This window comes from Callorhinus ursinus, unplaced genomic scaffold (assembly GCF_003265705.2).
Source record: "Callorhinus ursinus isolate GAN/ISIS: 27379988/994484 unplaced genomic scaffold, GSC_fseal_2.0 scaffold8, whole genome shotgun sequence".
Taxonomy (NCBI): Eukaryota; Metazoa; Chordata; class Mammalia; order Carnivora; family Otariidae; genus Callorhinus; species Callorhinus ursinus.
In genome coordinates this window covers 50619907-50636779 of record NW_027397070.1, presented here as the reverse complement: position 1 = coordinate 50636779, position 16873 = coordinate 50619907, and the positions used below count along the sequence as shown (strand labels likewise).

The window sequence follows — 16873 nt, the reverse complement described above, 5'->3', positions numbered from 1 at the left end:
GATTGACAGAAGCAGTACACACAAAAAGAATTTTCATGGAGGGATCTGTGCTACAAAGAAAAGAAAACAAGGTCTTAATGATGGACAGGGATTTAAAAGAATGTTGTTTAAACTAAGTCATTAAGGAAGGGTTCTTGAGGAGATGACACTGAAGTTGAAGCCTGATGTTACAATAAAAAGGAGGGGCCATATGGCAGTCTGGATAAAAATGAAAACATTCTGGGGAGAAGGGACAGATAATATGAAGGCCCTATGGTGGGAACAAAATCGGCAATGTTCAAGGAACACCACCACCATCAAGAAGAAGGCGGCCAAGGGGTCAAAGATCATGTTAGGAAATGAGGCTGGACATAAGTGGAGTCCAGATCATGAACGGAAGGGGTTAGCTTTTATTCTAGGAACAGAGGGAGTGACATGATCTGATAAGACTTCATCCTGTAGGCCAGGAGGAGTCTATGGAAGAGTGATGTGACCAGACTGGTACTTCAGATGGATGGCTCCAGTGGTGAGGGGAGTGTGGACAGGAAGGGCAATTGGAAGTTTAGGAAGGTCTGGTTATTTTTAAAAATTTTATTTATTTATTTGACAGAGAGAGACACAGCGAGAGAAGGAACACAAGCAGGGGGCATGGGAGAGGGAGAAGCAGGCTTCCCGCAGAGCAGGGAACCCAATGCGGGGCTCAATCCCAGGACCCTGGGATCATGACCTGAGCTGAAGGCAGACACTTAATGACTGAGCCACCCAGGCGCCCCTAGGAAGGTCTGTTAAGGAGGTTTGCAACTGTCCAGGTGACATGGGTGGGGATGATGTAGGGATGGAAAGGACAGATCTAAGCATCAGCTTAAGACATCTATAACCATACTGTAAGCCTCTGAACATAGGGTCCATGTTTCAATTGTTCACTGCAGAACATAGGCCAGGACCCTGCACTACTCACCATAAGTATTCAATAATTAAGGTGTATCACGCCTTCCCTGTCCTAACCATTCTTTGCTAAATGCTATCTTCTCTGCTATTCTCCTCCCCTTCTTCTCATACTGGAAAGTCCAGGAATTCTACACAAGATACTAAGTCATGTAAAGCAATGTAGTAGACAGCAGCTGGGTGTCAGTTACTGCTCTGTCACTCAATACTTGAATGACTTTAGTCAAGTCATTTATGCTTCTTTAGTTTTGATTACATCAGCTTAAAATAAAAAAAGTGGGACGAATAACAACCATACCACCTGTCCTCCTGCCACAGAGAGCTATGGCAAGGGTCAAAAAGATCACAAATTCTTCTACAATATTGTAAAGCATTCTATAAATATCAAGTAATTTTAGAGCAAACCTATGTCAACCTCCAGGGAAACAGGCCAAAATTTTGAATACTGATTTCAGGTGTAGTGTCCAATATTGAATGAACTGAAAACACTACCCTTTCCTACACAATATGAAATTACCCCAGTTAGACACTACATATTTATTACATCATCAGCAAGAAAGTACGTTAGCCATCTAGAGGAATTAAAGATGACACAGTCACTGAAAAACAAATTGTCCTGTTCCTCAGCATCATTGTCCTAAACCAAAGCATCACCTTTGGCTATTTCTTTTGTTGGACAGATTGTACACTTTTCTTTTCATGACAAACCAACTTCAGTCAAGAACTCCTTAGGTAGTTAATAGTGTCTTCTGATGATCCTTAAAACTCTCCTCTCATTTTACTCTTGATTAAAAAGAAAGAAAGCACGGGATTCTAAGCTCTTGACTGATTTACACTTCAATTTAATTTCTCCCCTTTCTCTTTCCTCTTTCCTTTCACTGGATGAAACCTTCCATGTAATTAGGCTCGAAAGCTCTCATCAAATGGTTTGATTGAACTGCAGCACACTGAATTTCCCTTCGAGGCTGCTGGGGCAGAGAGAAAGCTGGGACCCTGTGAGGGCATGGTACGCCGGGGATGGAATGAGAACCACATTCTGTGATGGCAATTAAGGCAAATGGTGTGAGGGTTTGAAATAACTTGGCTATCGTGCTCTCTGCTACCTCTGTGCTGATTTAGTATACCACTTGTACCAGAGACTACCATCATCTCCTTGTCTGCAGCAAAATAGGTGGCCTGGAAAGCCTGAGTATTAACATTGTGTGCAGCCTAAAGAGGACTAAGTCGAATCTGAAAATGGGTATTGTAGCCCCAACTCACCCTGAATTGGAAAAGTGCGATTTGGGAACAATTCACAAACTCCTGGGATGTTAGCTTCTTCCCGTGAAAAATAATTTGATTGGAAAACGTCTCTAAAAATGTCTTCTAAGTCAAATATCTGAAAATTCCACAAATTCAAAGCAGCTTTTGAGTCCAGTGAGGGCCTTCCATCAGAATATTTTTTGGGGGGCATCACCCCAGGGACTGAGAAACTTAGCATTTAGGTGATAGGTCTATTTCAAAGTTACTTGTGCAGGGAAATGAAAACATCACTATCTCAGCATGTTCTGAGAGAGTGTTCTTATATGATAGCTAGTCTAATAGGTCCTTAATAACTGATAGATGATGGGGGTAGCGGGGCATACATACAAAATAGTCCTCTGGCATGGAAATCCCTAAAAATATCATCTGAAAGAGAGGGATTGGCCATAGAGGCCCAGGCTCCAGGTTTATATTCCTATCTCACATTAAAGATGTCCCCCTCTTCAACTATAATTGACATTATAACATGAGCCCCTGTGACACAATGCACTGGTAAATGACATCAGAGCTATAAGAAGCCGGTACTGAACCATCCCTACATCTCTAATGCACGGCAGGTTTGACTCCTGTCTGACTTTATATTCCAGGTCAGGAGCTAATTAGGTTGTTATCAAGGTCTTTATGTTAAATTATTTTTTTCTGGCTCACACACTCACCCACATGTACATATACACACAAATACCCAAAGTGAAAACCACTGCCACTCTTGGAATCTTTGTTTCATTAGTTTTACCCTTATAATTAATGAACTTCTGCCATAGGTACAAAGGGCCAAAAATAAAAGTAGATTCAAAGGTGACCTAATAAGAGTGAAGAGGTGTTTTAGAAATCATTAGAACTTTGCCTGTCGGTGCTGATAGAAAGAAAGATGAATACCAAACTTGCAAAAACAAAGGTGGAAGGCCACTTCAAGATCATTAATTGCATCTCTCTCATTTTGCAGGTAAGAGAACTAAAACCAGGAAGTTTTGGTGGTTTACCTAACACCATAATTTGAGGAGAAAGCCCACAGTAACTGTTGGAGACTAAATTTCCTGATAAATGAATTTCTTACAGTGAATCAAAAATGAGGTAGGTGAGTCACCAATGGGCTTCCTTATCAGTGGAGGGGTCCCTCACTCTTCATTGAATATGTAACCATTCTTTACCAGCTGACTCTGAAACTTGTGTGAGTTTCCAAAGGCTGTTTCAGAAAGCACAAGCAATCTCCTATAATATAATAAGACTTGTGAATATAGGGAAGTGTTCCGATCAGTTGCTCTCAATACCAGGAAATAGGCTTATGTTTGTTCAATACAAGTTCAATAGATGCAAGGGGTTGACTGCTTAGTAGGTGGAAGAACTTAAAATGAATTGCCTAATTCTGAGTCTCCATTTCTTTCCTTATTACATTCCTGATAATAATAGCACCTACACTGAAAGATGGTTGGTAAAGATGAAATAAGATAAAGCATTCAGTTTAATACCTGACTGATATTATGACCTATAGACATATATATATTTGGTCATTCAGATGACCAAAAAAATTCATAAAAACAACAACAATAACAAAAAGACAGGGTTTGGAGAGCCTCCACGTTGAACACATGGAGATTGGGGAGAATGGTGCACCTGGAAAGGACATGGAGGCTCTGCATCCCTTCCCACATACCTGAGCCTACATAGCCCTTCCACCTGGCTGTTCCTGAGTTGTATCCTTTTACAATAAATTGATAATCTTGTAAGTAAATGGGTTTCCTGAGTTTGGTGACATGTGCTAGAAAAATAACGGAACTCAAAGAGAGGGGATGGGGAGCCATCTGCTTTAGAGCTGGCTGGTCAGAAGGACAGGTAACAACCTAGATGGTGACTGGCATCCGATGTAGGGGTTGGCAGTGGGGGCAGCAGTCCTGTAGGACTGAACCCTCTCAGCCTGTGGAATCCGGTGCTGCCTCCAGGTAGACAAGCATCAGAATGGAGTTGAATTGGTATCTGAGAGAATTGCTTGGCCCCCGTGCAAACAGACATGCTGGAATTAGGTGCAGAAACCCAAAGACTGACACAAAGTAAGTGCATACTGTCAGCTGCTAAGTTTAGAAGACTTCACAGTCCTCATAATTAATCTTGGCTCTAGGTCTAACACAAAAGACCTTTTAAAAAGAGCCAGACACTGCAGTTGAAAATATTACTTTGAGAATTTTTTCCCCCACCATCCCAGGTAATACTGCGTGAGTATTTAAATATTAAGAGCACAGGTCCAGATTCAAACTTCTTAGATATCCAACCTGGCTCGGCCACGTGTTATTTTATGACCTGAATTTATGCCTCAAACATTCCATGCCTCAGTGTCTGCATCTTTCAAATGGGAAAATGACTATATCAACTCATAGGAGAACTAAACAAGCTAACAGCTTTAGAAGAGTGCCAGGCACACTGAAAGAACACACATGAAAGTGATATATTGTTATTATAATTATTAAGAGTCAGGGAGGTATTATTATCATTCTTGTGAAAGCATAGAAGTCTCCTCTCTTGGGTTTATTTTATCTAAGAAGATTGAATTGACATAAGTGAACACATAATTCACCATCCAATTATGCAGATAGTGGCTTATGGAAAGAGATAGACAATAATTGGTTTAAGAAAAAAGATATACAACAAAACCTTGACTATCCAAACCACAGGACCCTCCCTCCACCCAAATTATTCTGTCAGCCAAATTTCTACCTGAGCTTTAACCCTTTAACCATCCTTTCAAACTTTTAAATAATCAGAATGCTGCTAAAATGAACCCCAAGAATCCAAGCGGGGCTTACTTTATTTTACCGGTGGTCTAGTTTTTCATGAGGGCCTTCAGTCTTTCATTAAAACTGAGGATTCAAAGAAATTGGAGTTACCCTCTTAGGTATCACTTATAAAGAAGCCTCAAAGCCTTTGCTGCCTATAACTACTTGCTCATGATATGTCCAGGATTTGAGACCAGGAATTAAATGGGCTGTGGAAGCACATGAAAACATTTTAACCAGAGGGATGGCCTTTTTTCTAGAGCCCTTGAGGCAAGGCCAAATGGGGGACACTAGTTTCTCTTTCTAGTCATTGGCCCTAATCTGAAGAGAAGGGTCTGCCCAAGTCCATGTCCCCGAAGATGTGGCCACACCTGTGCACTTGACTTCAAGTCTTGCCTGCTCTTCAGAAAGAGATCTCTGTGTGGCAATTTCAAATTCTAAAATGTGCTCATTCCACTTGGGGGTTGGAGGTAATTATTTCTTCTTCCTTGTTTGAGTCTCTGCAGACAGCCTGGCCCTGCCTATGTCCTCTCCCTCCCCTTCGAGGACAGCATCAAATGACAAAGGGGCAACGCAAATAAATGCTAAGTAAAACGCCCAACATTGGTTCAGTTTAATGCTGAGCTCTATCAACCTGCTCTCCTGCCCAGCAACTGAGGTGGCTCACCCCAACTTCATTTTCATTTTAATGTGCCACACAGAAGAGTAGCCTAAATATATAGCCCCAGTTCTGAAGCATATAATCTGTAAACTACAGGAACAGGCAGATCATTTCCATTAGTTTCTTATGTAGCCAAAACCACAATTTGCACCCAAAGCATGTAATTATATTCAAATTCTGAAAGACTGTCTCAGAAAGAGTTGAAATTCATAGTTTGGGGGAGAGTCACTCAAGAGTACACACAGTTATGTTCCAATGTGGGGGGATGACAGAAATATTTCAAAACAGTAAAAAAGGGAGGGTAATAACAGTAGCTCAGAAAATATGGCTTGCTGGTTTCTACAAGTTTTCTGTTCCCAAAGCCACTCATTAGCTGGTAAACAAGAGGTGGGGACTGGGTCAGGGGACATGTCTTTGTACAGTAACTCAGTTGTGGCTTCCAGATGGGAAACAGACAGGTGAGTACATAGGCTATCTCCCTCTGTTTTCTGGGGAGGAGACCCAACTGGGGCAGGCAATGTCTCCTTACACAGGAACCTGAACCTGAGTCCTTTCCCACACTGGAGTCTCCCATACAGAGAAAGCCTTCCAGACACCCCCAAGAAAGCCTGCCTCTTAGCACAAAGCCAGGCACCTATTAGAAAAATGCACATGGAAAATTAATTTTTACAGAAGCCCAGAGAAGTCCTTTGCTGGCAGAATCCAATCCTGTAGGACTTAATCCGGTTAAAAGAAAGATCAGTCTGTAGAAAGAGAGATGGGACACGAGGTTGCAACTTGAGAAAGGGTCCCGAAGGAGTGAGAAGCTGGCCCTTCAGCAGAGGAGTGAAAAAAAGATGGCGGAGTTGGAGTCATATTGCCTAATTTCCCACTGATTCGGTACTGACTGGATGCCTAGAGCCAAATCCTCACTTTGCCCATCTGGAATATAAGAGGGTCAGACAATCCCTAAGCTCTCTTGTAGCCCTGAGGTTCTATAAACCTGTTGGTGTGCTTCTGAGACATACATGACTTCCCGTGCCCTTCGCTCTTCTATAAACAACCATCCCTATCTCCTAATAAACAAGAACCAATCATGCGGCACCTCACTCAGTCATTTACTCATTCACTCAAAAAAACATGTATTGGTGTGGATGCTTCATCTGTCTGCTCCTTCTCATTAGTATCTCCTTGGGTCAGAATGGGTTCAGGCAGACTGAGAGACATTCAAATACTTATTATGAACTGGACACTCTGGTAGATGCTTTGCAAAGGTGTGCCGATTACATCAATCAGAACTTCTCAATAACCTGTACACCTTATTCCTGATAAAAGAGCTTGCTGTATTTGCTTCCTGTTTCTTGAGATAAGGGACTGTGTGGTATAGCAGAAAGGCCAAGAACTTTGTGCACAGAACTGAGTTTGAATCATGGCTCTACCACCATAGTACTTTGGTCGGGACGCATAAACTCTCTGAGTCTCATTGCTTTTATGTATGAAATGGTGGTAACCTTATGAATACTAAAGGCTTGTGGGGATTAAATGGAATCATATATGTAAATAATTGGAGGAGGGCCTGGCACACAGTAGGTGTGTGCAATGTGAAGGTATATGATCCACGCAAGTCTCTCAAAACTCTAACACAAGCAGACATAAACCACTTGCTCTTTATAAACTCTGTTGCTATGCTGCCCTCTGCTCTGATATAGCTAAACACAGAAGAGCATTTTAAAAATAACACAGAATTCCTTTCTAATGCTGATAAGATGTGTTTAAATGAAAGCTGTGTTCTTCCTGTCTCGACATGATGCTGTGGTGAAGTTGGACGGCGGGCTTTCTAACATTACAGTGTGCCATTCTTGCACGTGATTCGGCTTCTGTCAGAGGGAAAAAGAGAAAACCTGGTTGCAGCTTTGGCATGGGTTATTAGTCAAGAAAACAAACCTATAAAATACCCAGCAGACCTGGGGAACTCAGACCCGTGTAAGATACACAGTGGTATGTTTAAAAGCATACAAATTGGAGAAGCATGCGGTCCTTGCGTCAAGAACCACTTGGAGAGATCATCTCACTCAAACTGCTCACTGCACAAATAAGGAAGAAATGAAAAAGCCAATTTTCCCCCAATGGCAGTGTTAAGGCGCATACACACTACATGGCATGCAGAAAACTATAGGTAAAAGAAAGAAGACAGGTTAGTAGATGAAGATATCCCATAGCATGCTTAAATGTTAAAAGACTAATGTGATTTAAAAACATAATGTCATATCCAAAGTCACAGAGTTTGTCAGGGAAAAAACTAGGTGTGATATCTATGGCCCAGTGTAATGTTCACTCCAGAAGAATTCTGGTTTAAATTTGGGCTCCACAAAGTCAACTCTAAGCATTCCAGCACCTCCCAAGCTCCCACCTCCTCTATAACTTTGAGTCCTGGTGAGGAGAAGCACCAGAAGGGACATTTAGAGAAAGTCTCTATTTCCAGATCTAAAAATAGTAGTCCTAAAAAGACCTGTCTTTTTCCTAGCATAAACCAGATTAAAAATTCAAGTTTTCAATGGGTGCTGAGCATCATATAGGAGTGTTTAAATTCAGCAGACGTCATCTAGAAACATGATCCAATTATGCACTTCCAAAATGATCTCAGAATATTTCTTAGGGGCCTCTCCCCTTTTATTTCACTAGATTTCTCAGCTTCCAAACAGTCTGCTATTTGTCATTTTAGGCTAAACTTTGCCTGGCCTGGTTTTTACATGTTATCAAAAAGCACAAGCTGACCACACATGCTATATTCGTTTAGTGCCATAAACAAGGAAATACATATTAAAGTTGTCTCCCCTTGAAGGCAAAAAGTGTTGCTGCAGATAAGAAAATGAGGAGAAGCAGTAGATGCATGCTCTTTAACCTCAAACTACCAACCAGTAGCCATTCAACACAGAAGCTCGATTTTGTACCAGGAACTGGAAGAGCTTTGTCGTTAAAATAGTTCTCATAGGATATGTAATCTGTACATAGTAGCTTGCAATGTAGAAAGCACAACTTGTTTACTTTCTTCACAATTCTGTGACATCTGTGTGGTATTATTATAGCTATTCTCAGTTTAGAGATAAAGAAACTGAGTCAGTCAAGCCTCATGACTTATCCAAGATCACAAAGCTCCTAAGTGACAGAAAAAAGACTGAGAACTAGTTCTTCCAATTCTAAATCTTGCGGTTGATTGTCCCCACGGCCATCTACCATCACACTGCCCATCTCTATTATCATTCACCTGTCATCTTCATAAGCATGTATTTTCTCAAAAGTCACTTTTCAAAAGTATCTGACTACAGAAACAAAACCAAAAATGAAAGAAAAAAAACACTCAAAAAACTCATTCCACAAAGAGCTGAATCCGTTGCTTGGGATTTGCAGTCTGTGATTTTTTCTTATCAAGTTGCTTGATAATTGTCATACATTCCCTTACCCAAGCCTCATGACATGTCATGATGTAGACAGATTACTTCCCATTTATATTTTAAGATGAACTTTCACAAAATAAAAATCCAACAGAAAAATAATGAAATTGATACTTTGTTAAAAGGACATATTTTTCAGCTGCCAAAGAAGTGGGAGTTTATACTGATTTCACCTTTTTTTTCTTTTCTTTTTTTTTTTTTCCTGAAAAGTGAGATGTGAAGGGAGTTGGTGATGTGTGTCTCAGGAAAGGAAAAGAATGGGCAACTGCAGTTTACAAAGGAAGTCACTGCGTGGGCAGGAAGGTCTGGCCTCGAATGGCAGCAGATCTAAAGAGAGAGAGTCTTGGAGTGTGGACATTGGAGTCTGTCTGCAGAGCACGTGGCTAGAGCCAAACGGAACTAGTCTACAAACAGAACTAGGTATAGACTGGGTCACACAAGTTAAACTGACAGGAAAGCAAACACAAGGTTGAACTAAACCTACTGGTGTTGTTTTCTCCAAATAAACAGACTATTTCCTCTTGAGGCACCATCGTATCAGTTTTGTAAATTATTACTGCTGTTACTGAAGGTTTTATATTTCCACTGTGAAAGTTTGAGTTTAGCAGAGATTCACTGAATGGTACGTTTTTACTTCGTTCCCAGGTACTGTGTCCTAGGGGAGAAGGAGGTGCATTATGGGCTGAATTGTGTCCTCCCAAGACTCGGATGTTGAAGCCCTAAACCCCAGTACTTTAGAATGTGACTGCATTTAGAGATGGTGCCTTTAAAAAGTTTTTTGATTAAGTTAAAATGAGACATTTGGGTCAGCCTTAATCCAGCCTGACCAGTGTCCTCACAGAAGAGGATATTTGGACACACAAGGAAACATCAGGGATGCATGAACAAAGAGCAAAGAGCATGTGACAAAATGATGAGAAGGTGGCCACCTACTAGCTAAGGAGAGAGGCCTGAGAAGAAACCAGATCTGCCAACAACATGACCTTGGACTTCTAGCCTCCAGAGCTGTGCAAAAATAAATTTCTGTCATTTAAGCCACCCAGTCTGTGATTTTTTTTTTTTTAATGGCAGCCCTAACAAACTAATAGAAGGAGGGGAAGTATGGATAAGTTCAAGGTTTATCTTCAGAGATCTGCCTCCCTCTCACATCACCCAGGGTCCTAGTGAAACAAGCCTTCTGAGATCATTCACTAAACGGAGAATGTTATTCCTCCTAGATTCAAAATCAGATGATAAAACAATAAAATTCTTACTATGGAATTCCAGCCATCACCCAGTCTGGTGAAGGTTTTTGTTTGTTTCCTGAAAGCAATTGTTCCAATGATCTCATCTCCTGTCCCTATGATATGGCAGTCCTCATCTCCTCTCATGCACCAATCCACACTGAAAGTCCTAAGGAAATTTACAGGAGGATACTGTAATCTTCCTTTGGTAATCTTTCAAGAACAAGTGAATCCCCAAAACCTACCACTTGCCAGCAAATTTGAGAGAAGTAAAACAATGAATCTAGAGGAGAGAAAGAAGGAGAAACCAGTTTAATTAATTCATCACCAAGGCCAAAGACATATAAATCTTACAATTTTATCTGTCAACCAACACTATGAATTATTAAGCAAACCGAATCCCAAGAAAGAAGGGAGAGAGAATGCGGTTAGGAAGCAGCTGGCTGAGCAGAGGAAAGTGCTCAACACATCAGAGTAAAACAAGCCTCATGGCTGGAAAAAGTTAAGAGGTAGGTCTTTGTGACAATGAATGAGGAGCACAATTTCTTACAAGAAGGATGCCCGGCACGTGCGTCACTAGCAGGATCAGGCCACCACTTCTGCTGAGATGACTCAAATAGGGCTCAGGCTGCCTCCCCTACACACACACACACACACACACACACACACACACACACACACACACACCCTGGTTTCTAAGCAGGAGACTTTCCTCTAAATACATTGTGGTGTGTTCCCTTTTAAAATTGAGTTTTGTGGGGCGCCTGGGTGGCTCAGTCGGTTAAGCAGCTGCCTTCTGCTCAGGTCATGATCCCAGAGTCCTGGGATCGAGCCTCACATCTGGCTCCCTGCTCAGTGGAGAGCCTGCTTCTCCCTCTCCCTCTGCCTGCCACTCTGCCTACTTGTGCTCTCTGTCAAATAAATAAATAAAATCTTTAAAAAAATAAAATAAAATAAAATTGAGTTTTGTGTCCTCAATGAGTTTCCCTACATTCCTAAAGAGTCAGGAAGGCCTACTATTTTATGGAGGATAAAATGCAAGGCACATACTAAACCTAGATTCTCAGAAAAGTCAGTTTTCTAAACTACTAAGTATGAAAGCATTTTTTAGGCAGATGCTCACTGGAGTTCTTAAAGGTGGGGGAGGAGAAAAAATATACAAACCTCCTTTACGAAACTGAAGGTTGGTAAACAAATGTATTTTCGTATTTCTACTTCCCGTACCACTAAACTACCTAGGAGCTTTGATAAGCATGATATTTAAGCATGGAAATAAAGTTGAGGATGAAAAATACTTATATGGATATTCTGACTGACAGAAGAATGCAAAACTGTATTTTATAAAGACTATTTAAATTGTATATTAATTAATTTAATTGGTAGCTGGATCCTCACTCCATTCCCCGTATTTTTACATTAGAGAAGCACTTATCTTTTATAGATGATCAAAATACTTCTGAAATTATCCCTGGCTAAACACCACAATGTCTTATGTGGATTTCTATCCTCATCAAGTAGCACACAGCCTGACACATAGTAAATGTTCAATAAATGTTAGCTGACTACTAAGTAGGTTGAGAGCATGGCAGAAAGCAGGGAGCCTGAGTGAGAGAAGGGACAAACGGAGGGGAAAACTTACTAGATCCCACTTAAGGAGAGAGAGTTGATTCTGTCCTGAGACAGAATCCTAACCGGAGAGTATTTTCGGTGCCTCAGGCACTTGTGGTCTTAGTCTCCTGCACTCATAAAGGAGCACAGCCTTCTCTAGGCTGCCCTGGGCAGGGTGGTCTGGACGGAGGAGTGACAAAAACTGATTAACAGGACAACTCTGAGGACTTCTGGCTTCTCAGGAAATGAGCAAGGGGAACCAGCGTAAAACAAACAAACATCTCCAAGTTCAAAGAAAGTTCTTGGACTCAAGGCTCTAGTTTTTGTTTTATACCAGAATGAAGGGCATTTACTCCTTCCCAGACAAAAGAGACTACTGCTTTTAACTCTGCAGAGAACTATTAGTAACAACATTAGTCTCATAGTGCTGTGCCTCCATCCAAGAGATCTTTTAAAACAATTGTGTTAGTTGACTAACTCCTAGTGGTCCTGCAGTTAGGACTAGGAGAAAACAGTGTACTCCAAGTAAGAATGGGAGGTGCATTAGCAAAGCTCCGAGGGGTCTTCTGGTCTTTTCAGGACACAAAAGGTTGCAGCTTGGATGTGGGATTGGAGTCAGAAGTTGGGGCATCTTGTTGATTGCTGCTTCTCTTGTTTTCAAGCTCAAAAACATTAATTAAATACGCAAGGAGCCTACTTAATATAGATGCATTCTCTCTCCAAGCCCCAAATCAATGGGATAGGACTTCAGGACTTAAAGAGCATACTCAAAAGGTGAATTCATGAGCTTTCTTAACTTAGCCATGCCAGACCCTGGGGTTCACTGCATTCCACAGCTCTGGTGGGTGAGGGCCTTTTCTGGGGTTTCTAGTCATTTATTTACTCCGTTCTCCTTTTCCATCACACTGAATCTTATCAGATGCAGGTTAATGAGAAACCAGACTGGGAATGAGTCAAAAAGATTCAGAAGTTACTGAGCAACTGATCCTTGAAGAAATGAAGTCAATAGAAAAGAGCTGTGTTTAATCTGTGCAAGACTCAACCCCTTTAGCCCTTTTAGCTGAAAGGGAGAGAAACAGAGACAGAGAGCAGAGAGAGAGATTGACAGATTTAGGAACCCCTGGGAAGTAAGGCTCTGCAAATACCATCACTTAACTAGTAGCTGCTTTTAACTGTTTACATCCTGAACAGAAAACATCAAGACTCTGCCAGCCTATAACCTCTAACTAATGCATAATATCCATTTCCCTGCTGATCATTTACACTAATTAGTGAAATTTAGCTAATTATCGCTGAGCCTTTCCATGTTTAATTATGGCTATTAGTAATCATCTGTCTGGCTTCCTCCATCTCCCACTCCCCTCTTTTTCTTTCCCACTCTTTACAATCCCACCCCCACTCTAGGTCCCTCTCCCCCTTAGGAGCTAACAGTTTCTATTTCGATGAAATGGCTTTTGCTTTTTGGGTGACTATAGTTCTTTCCTCTCCTATTTTTTTTTTTTTTTTTTAAGAAAGCCTACACCAAACCCAGCAGGAGTCACAGAGAAAACAGCAACCAGATCAAGATCAAGCATTCACTCCTTCCCACCACCCCTCTCCGCCAACCTTACAAGCTAGGAGCTGCTTGACAACTCCATCAAATAAAATTTAAAGAGAGAGCCGAAAGAGCCATAGTACGTGCTGGCATTTTCTCAATGTGCTTCCGCTTAACACCACAGAAAGTACAGAGCAGAAGCCCAGGGCTAGGAGGCAGTGGGAGGAACTGACGTTCTGAATGGGGTCTGCATGCTCTATCTAGGTCTTCAAACTACAAGCTAGGGCAGGGGACCTGGAGTGTGGTTCACTCCTGCCGCTCCCTTGAGAGCTGCTCCTGCTGCTGGGCTCTGTGATTCCTACTGTCCTCGCCATCAGAGTAGAGTGCATAGTAAACAAATATTGAAGATCCCTTCTTTGGAACAGTTTACTACAGCAGACTCCCACCTTGGTGGCCGACATCGCCCTTTCAGAGGGCAGCTTGCTCGGAGCTGAATAGATCTTTAAGAGCCATAGATCTCTTCCTTCAATAGCTATGTGAGGAGGGTTGTTGGGAGCAAAACACATCATCCCTGTATTGTGTGAATAAGCCTACCAGGGCTATCTTTAATTGAAATAACATTGGTATAAATGGTGGAATCAAAGTTACTGTAATTTACACTTGGGAAAATTCTAAATGGACTCTGTCTTATCTATTTAATCACTTCCTATGTAGTAGTTAGCAATATTAGATGTGTAGCTTTTTGAACAACTGGTCTTTCAGTCATGTGGACAAACATAAAGCTGCTCAAATGAACAATACTGGCTCCTCTTTATTAATTACATTTTCTGCCTTCTTACACTCAGCTACTCTGCCCCCTGACTTTAACCACACAGGTTACTTCACAGCAGTTCCATCAACTTCAGGCTGAAGACCTAAGGACCCCTCCTATCTATTTCCCTATGACCTGCTCCAAAACAAGATCTGAAAAAAGGGTTGAAAGCAAGGTGAATGGATATTCTCAAAGTGCAAAACCTGGGACTTATAAGTTGCTCGCCATCATGGGGGCGGAGAGTGAAGGAGGCAGAAGGTTCAAAGGGAAAAATGTGGTGTTTGTGAAGCTATGAATAAGAAAGCTAAGGAGAGGAGAAACCATTAGAGAACTGAGGGGCCGGGGCAGAAAACACTAGCCTTTAAGGGGGAACTGAACATTTTCTTCTCTCATGCACATGCGATGCTTTTTATCATTTTAAATTCAATTTTTTATTATCTTCCCACCCTTGACATTACCTGAAAGGCGAGTGGGTTAAGGAATCGCTATGCCCCATTAAAAGGATAAAGAGCAGAGAGACCCACCGTGCCCTCCTCGAAGGGAAACAGGGGAGCGATAGATAGAAATAGGCACTGAGTGATGCTTGCTGCCATGGAAATGGTGCTCGTGCTGAGAGTGAGACCCCGGCGAGGAAGAGGAGGAGGAAGAAGCTACATTAGAGGAACTCCACACAGAGCTGACGATACATCCCCAGAAGAGGGACCAGATCCCAAGCGTCCAGGCCGGCCCCCGAGGAGGGCTCCGTCTCGCGTGGATTCTCAGGTGCATGGTCAACGCACTGGACCACTACCGATGGGCAGTTTGAATTCCAGCCAGTGAGGAATAATGAAGTTCATGATGCCCAAGGGCCCATCATAGCAGCAGGAATACTTGCCCGTATTTTGGAAAGAGGGAGGGAATAAGCGCTTGCTTTCAAGACAGATGATGAATCAGTTAAAAAAAAAAAAAAGAAAAAAGAAAAAAGAAAGAAGGCAAAGAAAGAAGGCAAATCTCCTCTTTCCCGGGGCTGAAATTTAGAAAGCCAAAGTCCACCCAGGTATAGCGACCCTCCTAGGGAGCCCTGGAATGCCACACATGTCAGGGGAGGCCCAGCGCGGCTTCCTCCTGATCTCCAGGCGACTCAACTGCACACTCCGGAAAGCCACACAGAGAAAGGGTGGCAACGAAGGAAGAAGGGAGAGGCAGCAGGAGACCCAAGAAGGTTCAGGTTAGTTTATCCCAACATCCAGGCAGTCTGAACATTTTTTTTTTCTTTTTCCACTTCCATGCGATGCACTGCAGAACTGCGAGGCAAAAGGGGGCTGCAGGTGGGAGAGTTCTTCGCGTGTTCCCGAAGTCTCCGTAGAAGGGCGCGGAGGCTGTTAACCCTGCGCGTTCTGGAAGAGCGCCACGGAGCAACCGCCTGCGTCCTGGGTTTCCCAACTGGATGAAAAGCAGTAGCAGCAGCCGCAGCAGCCGGAGAAAGAGAACGAGAAGGACCGGAGGGAAAGAGGCAAGGAGGGGGAAGCCAGCGCGGAGCAGCCACCCAAACGAACGTGGCCCTGGGCGGAGAGAGGTGGGTGGGCGAGCAGGGAGAACGCCAGAGGAGGTGCCCGGCAGGCGGCAGAAGTGGCGGAGAGGCGGGCGGACGCCTGCAAAGTGCGCGGAACTGGGAGGCACAGGTGAAGTGAAGCGAGGAGTTGGGGAGCCAAATTCACAAATGGGCAAGTCATATGCAAATAGCGCACTCCCGAGAGCAAATCAGTGCAGCCCGAGCGCTCTGCCGAGGGACTGGCTGGCTCGGGCGGGAGGAGGGGCCGGAGCGACCCGGAATCCCGGCCCTCCCCATTCAAGTACACGCTCGCACGTCTACACCCGCGCGAGCCTCCCGCGCACACCGCTGCCCTCCCCGCGCTCCGCTCCCTCCCAGAAGAGTGAGCGTGTGTGTGCGCGCGGATGAGTGAGCCCGACAGACCTACAGAGGGACGCTGCGCCTTTTTTTGCTCTCTTTTTAAATCACCCTTTCCCTTCTCTCTCAGGCGCATTAAGCCAAATTCGGATGATTAAGGCACCTTTTACAATTTGGGAAGAAAAATTCAGGCGATGGCTATAGCTGAAGTAGCCCAAGATAGAAATAAAAATAAACCCCTTGAGTCAGCAAGAGCGCTGGAGCGGCTGCACGCGGTGATGCCGCCCGCTCGCTCCCCCTGGCCTGGCGGTCAGCACTGCTCGGCCAGTCTCCCAGGCCCCCACCCGCAGGGGGAGAGGCGGGAACCCGCGTCCTGTCTCTTGACAGTGAACGGAAGAGGTGGCCTGGGGACCCCGGAGCGTGAAGGGTTTGGTGGCTGGAGGCCCTTCGAGAAGGCAGCTTTCACCCCACTGGTGGACAGGACGCTCTTGGAAATTCAGGTCCCAGGGGTTAGCGCCCGCGCCAGCTGTCCTGGTCAAATAACTTGAGAAGCGGCGAGGGCTGCTTCTGCTGGCGGAAGACGAGTGGCTGGCCCGCCCCTGACTGGCCTCCGAGGCGCTGCCCCTGGTGGGTGAAGCCTCCGAGCCTCCAGGGCGCTGGGCACCAGAGGGCGCGGATCTTACATCCACGCTGAACCTGCAGGGGAGAGCGGGAGTGACAGGAAGA

General features: G+C 43.6%; 1 protein-coding gene across 14 annotated transcripts in view; it reads right to left on the bottom strand.

The window, feature by feature from the left end:
• Positions 1-16873, bottom strand: part of NRXN3 (neurexin 3) — a 1564009-nt gene that overhangs the window by 510101 nt on the left and 1037035 nt on the right. For 3 of the 14 annotated variants that reach the window (XM_025869536.2, XM_025869534.2, XM_073895671.1), the window contains exon 1: positions 14784-15935. The exons of the other annotated variants lie outside the window; for them this stretch is intronic. In XM_025869536.2, the coding sequence (XP_025725321.1) occupies positions 14784-15027 (244 nt within the window). In that variant the 5' untranslated portion in view covers positions 15028-15935. Of the gene's footprint in view, positions 1-14783; positions 15936-16873 lie in introns of those variants that run through there. 14 annotated transcript variants of the gene reach the window in all.